General features: G+C 51.2%; 1 protein-coding gene across 1 annotated transcript in view; it reads right to left on the minus strand.

The window, feature by feature from the left end:
* Nucleotides 1-13,148, minus strand: part of ATP9A (ATPase phospholipid transporting 9A (putative)) — a 110,518-nt gene that overhangs the window by 57,421 nt on the left and 39,949 nt on the right. The window contains exons 5-9 of the mRNA XM_040459743.1: nt 11,854-11,912; nt 10,630-10,681; nt 8,337-8,431; nt 4,277-4,357; nt 3,412-3,487 (exon numbers count right to left, since the gene is read on the minus strand). Coding sequence (XP_040315677.1) covers nt 3,412-3,487; nt 4,277-4,357; nt 8,337-8,431; nt 10,630-10,681; nt 11,854-11,912 — 363 coding nt within the window. The remainder of the gene's footprint in view (nt 1-3,411; nt 3,488-4,276; nt 4,358-8,336; nt 8,432-10,629; nt 10,682-11,853; nt 11,913-13,148) is intronic.

Consider the following 13,148-nt stretch of genomic DNA (forward strand, 5'->3'; position numbering starts at 1 on the left):
AAAATAAAAAAATAAAATAAAATAAAAAAACATAAAAAAAAGAAATTAAGAATTCTGGCTTCTCGCGGAACATCAGAAGATGTGGTGACACTGGGTCCGCGTTTGCCACTGTACTACCAGCAGGTGTGAAGCACAGGCACTCGCTTCAGCCAGGGGAGGCCCTCGGCTCATCCTGGTTCCCACGGGGCCCAATCAAGCCCTTCAAGACTTTCCGACCAGAGCCCCTCCACCCCCCATGCCTGACCCCCACTTCCTGTGCTGTCAGCTCTCCCGACCCTCCACACTGTCACCCTCTGCCATCCGTCTGCGGAGTCAGACGCGCCCCCGTTTGGCCAGCTGGTTTCTTTCCCCAAGTCACACCGCTGCGGTCGGCTTTCACACGGAGTTCTTCCTAACTCTCCACGACAGCGCGGTCCTGGGGTCAGCGCTGCTCTGTGACCCCTTTGTTCCCCATCTGTGACAGGACAAATGCTACCCCCTGAGCGCAAGCCTTCAGAAACGTCTACAGCAGTTAGATGCTGCTGCAACATTCAAGCATGCGACCAAAGGACGTGTCCCGCCAAGCCTTGGGGCGAGGGGCATGTGGCGTGACTGCATGTGGGTCACACGGTGGCCACGATCAACCCGCCAGGCTGGGGTCGGGGGAGGCAGCGGCACAACGGACTGGAGAGTCTGGGAAGAACCGGGCTCCATGACACAGCCGGGCCACCTGCTCTGCCAAGGCCCCAGGCCGTCCCTTCCGTGTCTCACCCCAGTGACTCCTCAGCCGAGTGGCCCGGTGGCGGGTTACCGTGGCAACTGCATCCTCTACAGATTGATGCCGGCCAATGTCACTGGACCCTACATGCTGCCTGGCAAGTTTTCTTTTTTATTTTTTTTTAAACTTTCAAGCGATAAGAGCAGAATGACCAAAACACAGGAGTTAGACTCTACAGAGAACAGAAAAGTAAAATCTCATCTAATCAAGGTCATTAAGGACGGCTGTTTCTTGAGTCGAGCACCAGGAAGGAAGTGGCCCGCATGTAACCTCACATTAGAACCGCAACGTAGTCAGAGAACTACTCAGTGAGAAGCAGGGGAAACTGAGGCCAGCTAAAGAAACAGTAAACGTCCGGCTTCTCAGACTCACTCGAAAACCTGCGCCCGCTGAAGGGCGTGGCAGGTGCTGCTACCGGATCGTTGAAATCACTGCTCTCTCTGTTCCTACAGCACCACTCACAAACGGTCTGAAACTTTTTTCTCCCCTCTTCAAGGTCCCAACTTGCTTTCCACTCTCTGCCTTCCGGGAGATGACCTCCTCGGCTGTGTGACCTTAGGCAAGTTGCTTAGCCTCTCTGAGACTCAATTCCTCTTTATCCCATTAAATCCTCATTTAATGCTGTGAGACCAAAACAAGAGAATGACAGCAAAACACTCTGTAAATAAAAAGAGCCTGGTAAGTAAAACTTACTGCTGTTCATCTCTGAGATGAAGGCCAAGAAGCCTTTTCCACCTCAGACCCTCCACCTCAAAATCATAATCTGTATGAAGTTTAGAGTAAACTAGAAACACCACAAGGGTGGAGACAAGAATCTTCTGGAATGCTACCACAGCACCAGGGCCTAGCAACAGAGCATGGCCGCATTACATAGAGGTGCTTGATCAAAGCCTTTTGGGGGCGCCTGGCTGGCTCAGTTGGTATAGAGCACGCGACTCTTGATCTTGGGGTCGTGAGTTCGAGCCCCACGTTGGGGAGGAGATTGGACTTAAAAATACAACCTTAAAAATCCTTTAGGGGCGCCTGGGTGGCTCAGTCAATTGAGTGACCAACTCTTGATTTCAGTTCAGATCGTGGGATCAAGCCCCGGGTTGGGCTCTGGGCTGAGCCTGGAGCTTGTTGAAGGCTCACTCTCCCCCTCCCCTCTGTCCCTCCCGCCCACTCGCACTCGCTCTCTAGAGTTAATTAAATTAATTAAACTTTTAAAATAAAAAATAATTACTTGTTAATAAGTGACTTCAAAGTGGAGAACAACTGGGAAGGAAGAGTAAACCAGTTCTGAGAGAAGCGTGGACAAGCGGGAGGGGAGAGGCCAGAGGGCAGAGTCTGAAGGGGAAGGGGCTCCTGCAGGGCCTGGTGGGCGTGGCCATGGGTGTGGGCGGGGATGCAGGCGTGGCCTCGGGTGTGGGCGTGGCTTCGGGCCTGGCCAAGGTATGGCCGGCAGTGCCCAGTGGCCACGCTGAAACTCAGGGACCCATTCCTCACTTGGTTAGTCATCAGGAGGATTTGAGCCATCCCGGATCACGCCGTCAATACGGGCAGGCAGCGGAAAAGGAAAAGGTCGGAGGACCTCAAGGGAGCGCTCAACTCTGCCCGTTTGCGTTAAGCGGAGCCCCTGCGGAGGGTGAACTAGCAGCCCCGTGTGTACTCTGTGCTGGTCTGTGCTCGTCATCCACAGGCCTTGTCGCAGAGGACCCTGACCAAGCATCTGCTGTACTGAAGAGCCACAGGCGGCATCAAAGGGAAGAAAACAGGCGGGCGGGAGGGACATGTGCGTGAAGAGGGAAAAAGCCAGACTCCAGCAAACAGCAAAGACAGAAAGTTGCCAGCAGTACAATCATACGTTAATAACAGTGGATACTATTACGTAACATACGTAATACAGTAAGGACAGCTGCACCGTAAGTTCTGCTTCTGGAGCAAAGTGCCTGGGTTCAAGCCTCCGCTTTGCCTTTTACCTGCGGTGTGACCTTGGGCAAATCACTAACCTCACTGAGCCGTGGTTTCCTCATCTGCAGAATGGGAATGATACCGGCACCCTCCCTCACGGTAACGTTGGGAGGGTTAAGTGAAGTGTGTAATGCACATAAAGGGCTCAACAAAGTGCCCGACAGATCAGAGGCACCCCACTAAGGTCAACTGCAGCCACCGCAGACACCTCAGCCCCTGGAGCCCCTTCTGCCCAGTTTCATCCCAGTGTTCACAAAACTAAAAGGCACCAATTTCCACGGCATCTTGGTGTTTTCAACACCAAGGCTCCAACTCAGGCCCATGGCCTTTGCCTGGGCACCACGGCCCCTGGACGGGCGGGGCCAGCCCCGCAGCCCCCACGGACACAACTTCCGGCCAGAACACCCAGGTTGCCCCAATTTCTGGTACAGATTAGAATGTCAATCTCGGGGGGCAATTAAGGGCCATTCCCAGAGCGGACGCTGCAGAGAAGTCCACTGGCACAGCAGATTCTCACAGACGTCCGCAAGTGTCCGAGGGCCAATTAGACGTCAGTTTGATTCCCTGGAGGGGCGCGAGCAAGTGGAAAACACCATCTGACCACGACTAATTTTCCCAACTGACAGATGATTATTCTAATTATACAAAAGGATTTTCTTTCTTTTTCAAATTGCTAACACATTCCTCAACAAGGGCGCCCTTACCCGACGCGATGACAGTGCCGGCCCAGAGAGTGTTCTCTATGCTCAAGCTCTCGCTGATCGGAGGGTCGCTGTCCTCCTGGAAAAGGCCAACGGACACGCATTTATCTACCAAGGTTTGGGCAGAATCCACAGGCTGTTTCCAGCTGGCTCCTCCCAAGACAGGAAGTGAGGAGGACCCCTATTCGGATGCCTGCAGCTCAGCCAGGAGAGAAGGGCCGAGCTCACAAGCCACCCTCCTGGGCGTTTTCATCCCACCGCGATAGGTGAAAAGGGTGGTTTGTGACTGAAGCCGGACAGGCTCCTAACGCTGAAGAAATGTCGTACAAGGCTGGAAATAGAATGCAGAAGCCAATCGAACAGAAACAGCCCTCTGCTGGCCAGCCCTACAGCTTCCAGAAGGAGACCATGGATTTAATTTGGAGTCTACAAATCTCCTGTCCCAGATTCTTCACAGCATTTCAGCCCAAATTTAATTTCTATTCTGAAAAGTTGGGACGTGGCTTAAAACTTGTAACGGAGGCAGACGGGGCTTGTGCGAGTGGAAGGGGTCACGGATGCATCTGAAGGGGACAGAAAGAGTGCTTTCAGAGCTTTAACGTTAATCGTAACAATGCTCGGCTCTACGGTGTCAGGTAATTCTAGCTGGTCAGAGGCTGGAAGAAAATCCAGCTGGGCCGATCTCATTGAGAAACACTATGTCAGCTTTCAAGGCCAGGGTGGGGGAGGGGGGTGCTTCTTAAGGGAATTTCACCGCCAGCCCGAGCAAAGCTGCTCCCTAACAAAGACCCGTCAACACCTCTTTGCAGGTCTGTTACCAGCACAACTCTATAAAGGCAGGATTCCGTGGTGAGTGAGGCTTACTTACTCTGGTAAAAGTTCCCACAAAGTTGTGAATGTCGATATTGGGTTCTTCTGCGTAAACATAGGATCGGATCTGAAGAAGGTCCTGTTCAACAGAGGTAACGTTTTGGAGTTAAAAACAAAGTTCGCGGGGCACCTGGGTGGCTCAGTCGGTTGAGCGTCCGACTTCGGCTCAGGTGGTGATCTCGCGGTCTGTGAGTTCGAGCCCCGCGTCGGGCCCTGTGCTGACAGCTCAGAGCTTGGAACCGGATTCTGATTCTGTGTCTCCTTCTCTCTCTGCCCCTCCCCCACTTGTGCTCTGTCTCTGTCTCTCAAAAATAAATAAATGTAAAATAAAAATTGTTTTTTGAAAAGTTCGTAATTAGAGAAGATTTCGGGAGGCACCCACTAGTTTTCAAAAGCAGCTGTTGCTCTCAGACAGCAAACAGGCTCTCAAAATTACAGGGCAGGTGGAAGAAGGAAGAAACTGTTTCTATTCAAGAAGCTTAGGAGTTGCCATATCCCAAGACACCCTGACAGAGTCTGCTGTGAAGATGCCTGTTTATCTGTGGACACCCAGTGTTTCCCAAACTGGTTTCCCACACCGGTTTTGCTACACCGTGCTTCACAAGAGCTGTTGGTACCAAAGAAAATACTTGCTCAGTCAACAAGGGGCTACTGGGCACCTGCTCTGTGTAAAGCCCTGGAAAAGACGGAGGGGTGAAAAGCAAAAAAAGAACACCTCACACCCATTAAGAGGGCTACTCTCAAAAAACAGAAAAAGTGGGGCACCCGTGTGGCTCAGCCGGTTAAGTGTCTGATTTTGGCTCAGGTCATGATCTCGCGGTCCGTGTCGGGCTCTGTGCTGACAGCTCGGAGCCTGGAGCCCGCTTCGGACTCTGTCTCTCGCTCTCTGTCTCTACTCCTCCTCCACTCCTGCTCAGTCTCTCGCTCTCTCAAAAATAAATGAACATCGAAAACAAACAAACAGAAAACAGAGTCGGTGAGGATGCGGAGACGTTGGAAGCTTGTGCACCGTTGGCAGGAATGTGAAATGGTGCAGCCACTGTGGAAAGCAGTATGGCGGGTCCTCAGAAACCCTGGCACAGAATTAGCACATGAATAGCAAGCCACCTGCTGGGAACCGAAAGCAGGGTCTCGAAGAGACCATGCGCCCCATCCATAGCATCATTACTCACAATTACCAAAAGATGGCAACAAACCCAAGGGCCCATCAATGGATACGTGAGACGCGGACGAACGAAATGCGGTGCGTACACAGGATGGAACGTTGCCCAGCCTTAGACAGGAAGTTCCGACACAGGCCGCCACGTGGGTGGAGCTTCGGGACCTTTCGCTAAGGGAAGCAAAGCCAGTCGCAAAAGGACAGATACTGTAGGCCTCCACTTACAAGAGGTCCTAGGGCAAAGTCATAGAGACAGCAAGTAGAGTGTGCCTGCCGGGGGCTGGGCGATGGGGAATTTTTGTTTCACGGGCGTGGAGTCTTAGTTTTGCAGGATGAAGAGACCTGGGGATGGATGGTGGGGACGGCTGCACAACAGTGTGAAAGTGCTTACCACCACCGAACTGGACACTTTAAAATGATAAAACGGTAAATCTAGTGTGTATTTTACAATAAAAGATTTAGAAAACAAATCTCCAATCAGGTGGTCAGGACCTGATACCACAGGTTTTCAGACCACAATACCCTGTGCCATCAGGAGTCTGGAGTGGGGTGGAGGCTACCGGCCGGCCCCTCAGGCGGGGCCTGAGACCTCTACTAACTCACTAGGAGGCCCCGTATGCAGGCGTGTTTGTTCTGTGGCCCCTATGCACTGGTAAGAAAAGGCCCTGAGGCACACCCAAAGTGCGCGGGTAAAGGTGTGGAATTGCAAATACAGTAGGATCCCTTCTTTGTAAAAGCTCCCCCTTCCAACAAGTTTGTAGCTGTACATCTGTAGGAAAGGGTGCTGACCACGGTCCACAAAGATCACTACGGCGTTCACGTGATCCCCGGGGGAAGCGGGTCAGGTGTGGGGTAGAGGCCATGAACGACACTGTTTGCTTTTTCCTCCAGGGCTTTCCACATGCTTTGATTTTTTTAACGTTTATTTACTTATTTTGAGACAGACAGAGAGCGAGAGATCAGTGGAGGGGCAGAGAGAGAGGGGAGACAGAGAATCCCAAGCAGGCTCCATGCTGTCAACACGGAGCCCAATGCGGGGCTTGAACTCACGAATGGTCATGGGCTCAACCTGAGTCAAAATCAAGACTTGGATGCTTAACCGGCTGAGCCACCCAGGCTCCCTTAATTTAATTTTTTTTTAAACAAGAATATAGGCACGTAATGCCCACGTAATCTTATCATACGGTTCTTCTAACTTACAACTTTGTTAAATTGTTGCACCCCATTCAGATCCCTTCGGTCCAGTGGCATCTGGACCCCAGCCCAGGCCTGTGCCAGACGGGGGTGGCGGGAGTGGGGGTGGGTGGGGGAACATGAGCATTTATTAAATTGACACATCCAAAGCACACACCAAGAAATGCAACTCTGTGCAGCTGACGGTCAAGTATCTTCATGATTCTAGGCTCTTCCAGGCTGTCTCTTAAAGAGAATCCTTCAAATCATTTTGAGGCTCAGAAAGCTTTCTTTGCAGAAATCTCACCAGGAAGTTAAAATGTATCACCCAGAAAAATCAGAACCATCTCAGGGGCAGGTGAGTGCGTTCTAAGGATTCCCAGGGGCTCCTAACCACGGTTAGAAACTCGCTACTCTAGAACGCCTGGCTCAAAAATTAAGACTAATACCAGTGTTATCTTACTCGTCACTGGCTACGAAACATCATCAGGACAGTGGGCGTGTTTATTAGCAGGTTAACACGGAACTGTATCCTGCCTGCTCCTTCCTCACAGAACACAGTGAACCCGACCACCAGCCTGGGAAAAGTTTACACATTCTGCCTGACCCCTTCGGACCAGTTGGTCTCTGAGTGTTTCAATTACGTTTTGTGACTTTGTAACCTCGTCCTTGGGCCACATCCAATCTATGTGGCTTATGTTTAAACTTACTCTTTGGCTCCCTGTCCCCCCTCCCTTTACAAATCATGGCATGAGTGACGTGGGGCTAATGGGGCTAACACGCTGTTCTCTGTGCTGTTCCTCACACTGTTCCACGCATAGGATGTTCAGCAGTGAACGTACTGGGCAGAACTCTGCTCTCAGAGATACCGCCTTGAAGCGAGTGGGGTGGAATGCAAGGAAAGAACTGTCAGAAAATGCCTCTCAGATAAGGAGACCTGAGCACAAAACCCAAGGGACAGAGTGGAGATGTCCACCCAGGCAGCCAGTGGGGTCTGACTGCCCCCGGTGTAGGAAACAGCAAGGGCAAACACTCGGAGGCAGAGGACCCCTGATCAGGAGGGAGAAGGCACTGGCGGGCAGAGCACCCAGGCCGAGGGTGGGGCTCCGGCACTGAGACAGAGGACGTGGGGCCTGAGGACGACAGCGAGGGCTGAAGGGAGGGTTCTCAGTAAGACGAGAGGCGCTGAGCAGAGAAATGATACACCTGCCTTCCCTTCTAGTTCTAGGCTAAGTACCTTGTCGGGGCTTCTTAAGATTCTGAGCTATGGGGCCCTTGGGCGGCTCAGTCAGTTAAGTGTCCGGCTCTTGATTTTGGCTCAGGTCATGATCTCACGGTTCATGAGCTCGAGCCCCGTGTCGGGCTCTGCGCTGACAGTGTGGAGCCTGCTTGGGATTCCCTGATTCCCTCTCTCCCTCCCCCCCTCCCTCTCTCTCCCTCTCCCTCTCTGCCCCTCCCCCACTCTCTCTCTCTCTCTCAAAAAACTAAACTTAAAAAAAAAAGACTGAGCTTCCCTCCAAAGAGCTCCCCGCTGTGCTTCATACAGCCACATAACTCGAAAGAACAGGTGCTCGGGGGCCCCCCCTGGCCCCCACCCTGTCACCCCTCCTTCACAAATGACACCCCCCACACTGATCTACGTGCGCCCCCCCCCCCCACCCCCCGAGCTGGCTGGCCCTGCAAGGACACGGTTCCCAGGCTGTGTTTCTGCGGGAAAGCTACTCACGGCCGCGGTGGGGAGCCTCTGCGCGCAGGCCACGGGGAGCCGCAGTTTCCAGTCGGTCTCGCCGTCCAGCTGGTCCGTCCGCAGGAAGCACGACCCTATGGAAGAAGGTGGGCGCCGTCTACCCCCGGGCAGCTCTGTGTAGTTCCCGCTCTGGCCTTCGTAAAAATCCAGCCAGTGGCCAGCAACCAAAAGGGAAGACGAACGCCCCGTTTCCCACTTCCCCTGTAAGCTCTCGCGTCTGGAGATCTGGGTTCAAATCCTCACTCCACCACCCGCCCCAAGCAGGAACCTGGCCAGCTCCTTGACCTTGCTAAATAAACACCGGCAGGCCGTCTGGAAAACGGGGAGAAACGCAGACCTCGGGAGGTTGCTGTAAAGACCTGGGGGTGACCGAGCCCCCAGCATGGTGGCTGGCATGACACAGCTGGCACCTCAGGACACTCTGGGCAGAGTTGTCTACACTCATCAGGAGCCAGCCGCCTGGAAGCCAGACCAGAGGCAGCATGCCCTTGGGAAGCCACCTAGGCTGTCCAAGCCTCGGTTTCCCTGACGGTGAACATGGACACAGCAGCAGCAGCCTCACATGAGGAAGACTCGACGGCTGATCCTGCCAGACGGCTCGGAACACAGAAGGCGCTACGAGCGGACCCGTGCTGGTACTACTGGCCCGTGAACGCCTATTTCAGTCTGGCGTGCAAGTCTCAGCAATGGGTTAGCTGTGTATTCATCAGACCCCGGATGCACTGAATTCGTGGGCACTGCGGCCAACACCTCTGGAGACTTAAGGAGAAGCACATCTAGGGGCCTCTGAGCGGCTCAGTCGGTTAAGCATCCGACTCTTGGTTTCGGCTCAGATCGTGATCTCACAGTTCATGAGTTCGAGCCCCAAGTCAGGCTCTTCGCTGACAGCACAGAGCCTGCTTAGGACTCTCTCTCTTTCCCTCTTTCTCTGTCCCTCCCCCGCTCATGCTCTCTCTCTCTCAAAATAAATAAACTTTAAAAAAAGAAAAAAGGGGGGCACCTGGGTGGCTCAGTGGGTTAAGCGTCTAACCTTGGCTCAGGTCATGATCTCATAGTTGGTGGGTTTGAGCCCCACATCGGGCTCTGTGCTGACAGCTCAGAGCCTAGAGGCTGCTTTGGATCTGTCTCTGTGTCTCTCTGCCCCTCCCCCGCTCTCTGTCTCTCTCTAAAATGAAATGAAATGAAATGAAATGAAATGAAATGAAATGAAATGAAATGAAATGAAATGAAATAAAATAAATAAAATAAAAAATAAAATAAAATAAGACAAATAAGAAAAAAGAAAAAACACGCCTAATTTTTTCTTTTTCGGGGGGGGGGATACATTTCGGGGGCCCCAACCCATAATGATCTATCTTCGCTGACAAGGACGTCAGAGCCAACGGAGGACACAGCTGCAGATTTCAAAGAAAGACTTTCAATCTAGTGCCTTCTACCCCACCTCTGGGCTTTTTAAATATATTATTAGTATAAAATTTCATCTATACTTTTATTTGATTGATAATAAAATAGACTGCAGCCACCTCAAAGGAATATAACGGGACCTTTTTTTTCAGACGTTCGAAGATCTGGTTGCGCCTGTAGGCAAGAGAAAAACAGCCACAACGTTTCCTCGCAACGGCTTAAATAACAAAAAATAAAAAGGAGATTAGAGTCAACAGACGGGTGGGTGGGCAGGCCATGGTGGTGTCGGCCCCACCGGGAAAGAAGTGCCCCCAGCGGGGTCTCCTTAAGAGGCTGGAGCAGCTCCCTCAGGCCCAAGCGGGCTGTGATAACAAATAAACGGATGGGCGAGGGGAGGCACGGCCCCGCCACTCATGAGCAGAGAGCCAGAAACGCCACCTACCTCTCTCCCCGTTTCTCTACCATCACACTTCTCCCGGCATTTCCTCCGAACAGAGAGGGTTTCTGTTTGCTTCTGCACGTTGGACACACTTCCTTATCCCGCCAACCCCTGAAGTTGAGCCTAACAGCAGCCCAGAAAGGAAAATCCCGGCCACCGTGCGCGACTTCGCCAGCTGTGACTCAGCGTGGGCCCGACTAATTGTATCGTTGTGATGGTCTGCATCTATTGAGCTGTGAGCCCCAAGAACGTTTTGGTTTTTTGTTTTGTTTTTCTTTTTAAAGACTGCTCTATTAAAAGAGATGTTTTTGATTTGCCTCCATGGCTCCAAAACGATCATCTACTTCTGTTCCATTTTCAAATGATTATTTTGCCAAATTACCACTGAAAGGTTAATGGTTATTTTCAAAATTGATCCCAGATGTTTACCGTTTTTTTCCGATGTCCTCAGGAAGATCATGTCAGCAGGGACCCGCTGGTTCTGCGTAATGAAAAGAAAGACTGTTACTGTGAATGCCCACGTGTGGGGTTTCCGCCCTCCCCCCCCCCCCCCGGCCCCTCTCGGTGGGGAGGGGGCCAGAAACCCACAGCCTCATTGAAGTTTCTGCCTTTGTCCCAGACAGATTTGGGGATTTATTTGGTTTTGAATCTGAAAAATCTTGCCCGCTGCTGTTCCTTTCCTAGTCCCCTAGAGCCTCACTTTACCTCAAATCGACTTTGAGCTCTTGGATTTAATCCTTTTAAAAGAGCATAGTTCACTTCCTACAGAAACCAGTTACAGTACGATCCCATTCCGATCAAATATTATTCCAAGACTCTCCAGGGCCACCCCCAGACCCGCTACCTTCCCTTCCAAAAAGACAGCTTTTAAAAAGAGATGTTTGCCAAGGTTACAAACATTTGTTAAGGGTGCTATTTTAAAAAATGTGTTTTCTGGCCTCCTTACCATTCTCGTATTACACTTAACCCCATCTCCCCACAAAACAACAGAAAAGTACTATGCATATGTCACAAAATGCAGCTAAAACTGCTCAAATGGTAAATGACCAATATTTTTATGTGCTTACTCAGCAAGCAGACTTCTAGGAAAGATTTTGTAGTAAGTCAAAAAAAAAAAACAACAACAGAAAACAGATGCAGCAAATAGGAAATCAAAACTTAGGGGAGCCTGGGTGGCTCAGACGGTTAAGCGTCCAACTTTGGCTCAGGTCACAATCTCCGTAGTCCGTGAGATCGAGCCCCACATCGGGCTCTGTGCCGACAGCTCAGGGCCTGGAGCCTGCTTTGGATTCTGTGTCTCCCTCTCTCTCTGCCCCTCCCCCACTCACACTCTCTCTCTCTCTCTCTCTCTCTCTCTGAAAAATAGATCAACATAAAAAAAAATAATAATAACTTGTACTTGAGTTTATAAGGAGAAATTCTGGGTAACCAACCACATAAACCTTGAAAAAGTATTTTATACGTACGTCTCATGGGGAAAAACGTTTTCCTCCCCAGGCAAAGCTAGAGGAGAAAAATCCCCCAGAGCCTGCATTCAGTTAGTCTACGAGATACACAAATCCACATGGTTGGGCCTGTGAACTGGCAATGACTTCCCACATTGCCACCAAACCCACACGGCAGCCTGGTCACAAACTGCGAGACCCCACCCACCTTTTCAACGATGATAAGGTCTCCAACCTGGATATTGGAGCTCTTCACTTTCACCGTCCCTGCGAAGAAAGACATCCAAGATACATCACGCATGAATGCATTTCAACTCCTCACGCCTTTGCAGAGTGCCCACTAGCCTGCAAAGTCAATGTCATACACCCAGAAGTATGTGCCTCCCCTGCCCAGCCCACCTCATCAACACTGCCTGCCCCTCTTCGGAGAGATTCACCTGCTGCGGGGGCTGCTCGAGGAGTGAGTCCCCACCCCTTCGAGCCCCGGAATAACTCACCCCTCACTTGAGGCCTTCTGCCTCACCGGTGCCATATAAGCTTTCCTAAGTCGGCACCGTGACATTCATTCGGCCCCAAAACAAAACAAAACACAGCACGGAAATGGGGAAGAAAATGAAGGGTCGGATCCACAGACAGAAGGTCAGCTCTTAATTTTCAACACCCCTAGAAAGAATTTGGGGCCAACCAAAAATGACCGATTTTTTTTTTTAGATTTGCAATTGCTAGATATTTTGCTTATGTGATGTTCAGGCTACACAACTTTCGCTGGATGTCTGGATAAACAGTAACAGCTCACATTAAACACCAATCCTGTGCTAAGCACAGTACAGAAGCTGACAGAGTGACAGCTTCTTTTACCCTCACGACAGCCCTCAGAAACAGGGATTATTGTCTGAAGTTTTCAGAGGAGGAAAAAAGGCTCAGACCTGCACCATACCCAAACCCCTAGTCTCACGGTGAGAACAGGTCAGAGCCAGGATTCACACCACCATCTGACTCCAGAGGGTGAATAAAAAATACCAAAAAAAAAAAGAAGTGAGTTCAGTTCAACCCCTCCCCTCCCCCCAAAACACATGTACTGAGTGCTATGCTATGGGAATTCAAAGATGCAAGACAGTCCCCTTATCCTAGAAAAAAAAAAGCCTGGTCTCCAGGAGTCAACAAACGTGCTGGTGGAGACCACGGCAGTGAACAGTTTCGGTTCCCCACTGGGCCAACGACTGTTCCCCACCAAAGGCTAAAAACCATTCTTAGCTCCCAGCCCATACCAAACAAACAAACAAAAAAAAAAAAACAGGTGCCTGGGTGGCTCAGTCGGTTAAGCGTCCGACTTCGGCTCAGGTCATGATCTCACGGTCCGTGAGTTCGAGCCCTGCGTCGGGCTCTGTGCTGACAGCTCAGAGCCTGGAGCCTGCTTCAGATTCTGTGTCTCCCTCTCTCTGACCCTCCCCCGTTCATGCTCTGTCTCTGTCTCAAAAATAAATAAACGTTAAAAAAAATTAA

This window comes from Herpailurus yagouaroundi, unplaced genomic scaffold, assembly GCF_014898765.1.
Source record: "Herpailurus yagouaroundi ecotype Mexico unplaced genomic scaffold, PumYag 246, whole genome shotgun sequence".
NCBI lineage: Eukaryota > Metazoa > Chordata > Mammalia > Carnivora > Felidae > Herpailurus > Herpailurus yagouaroundi.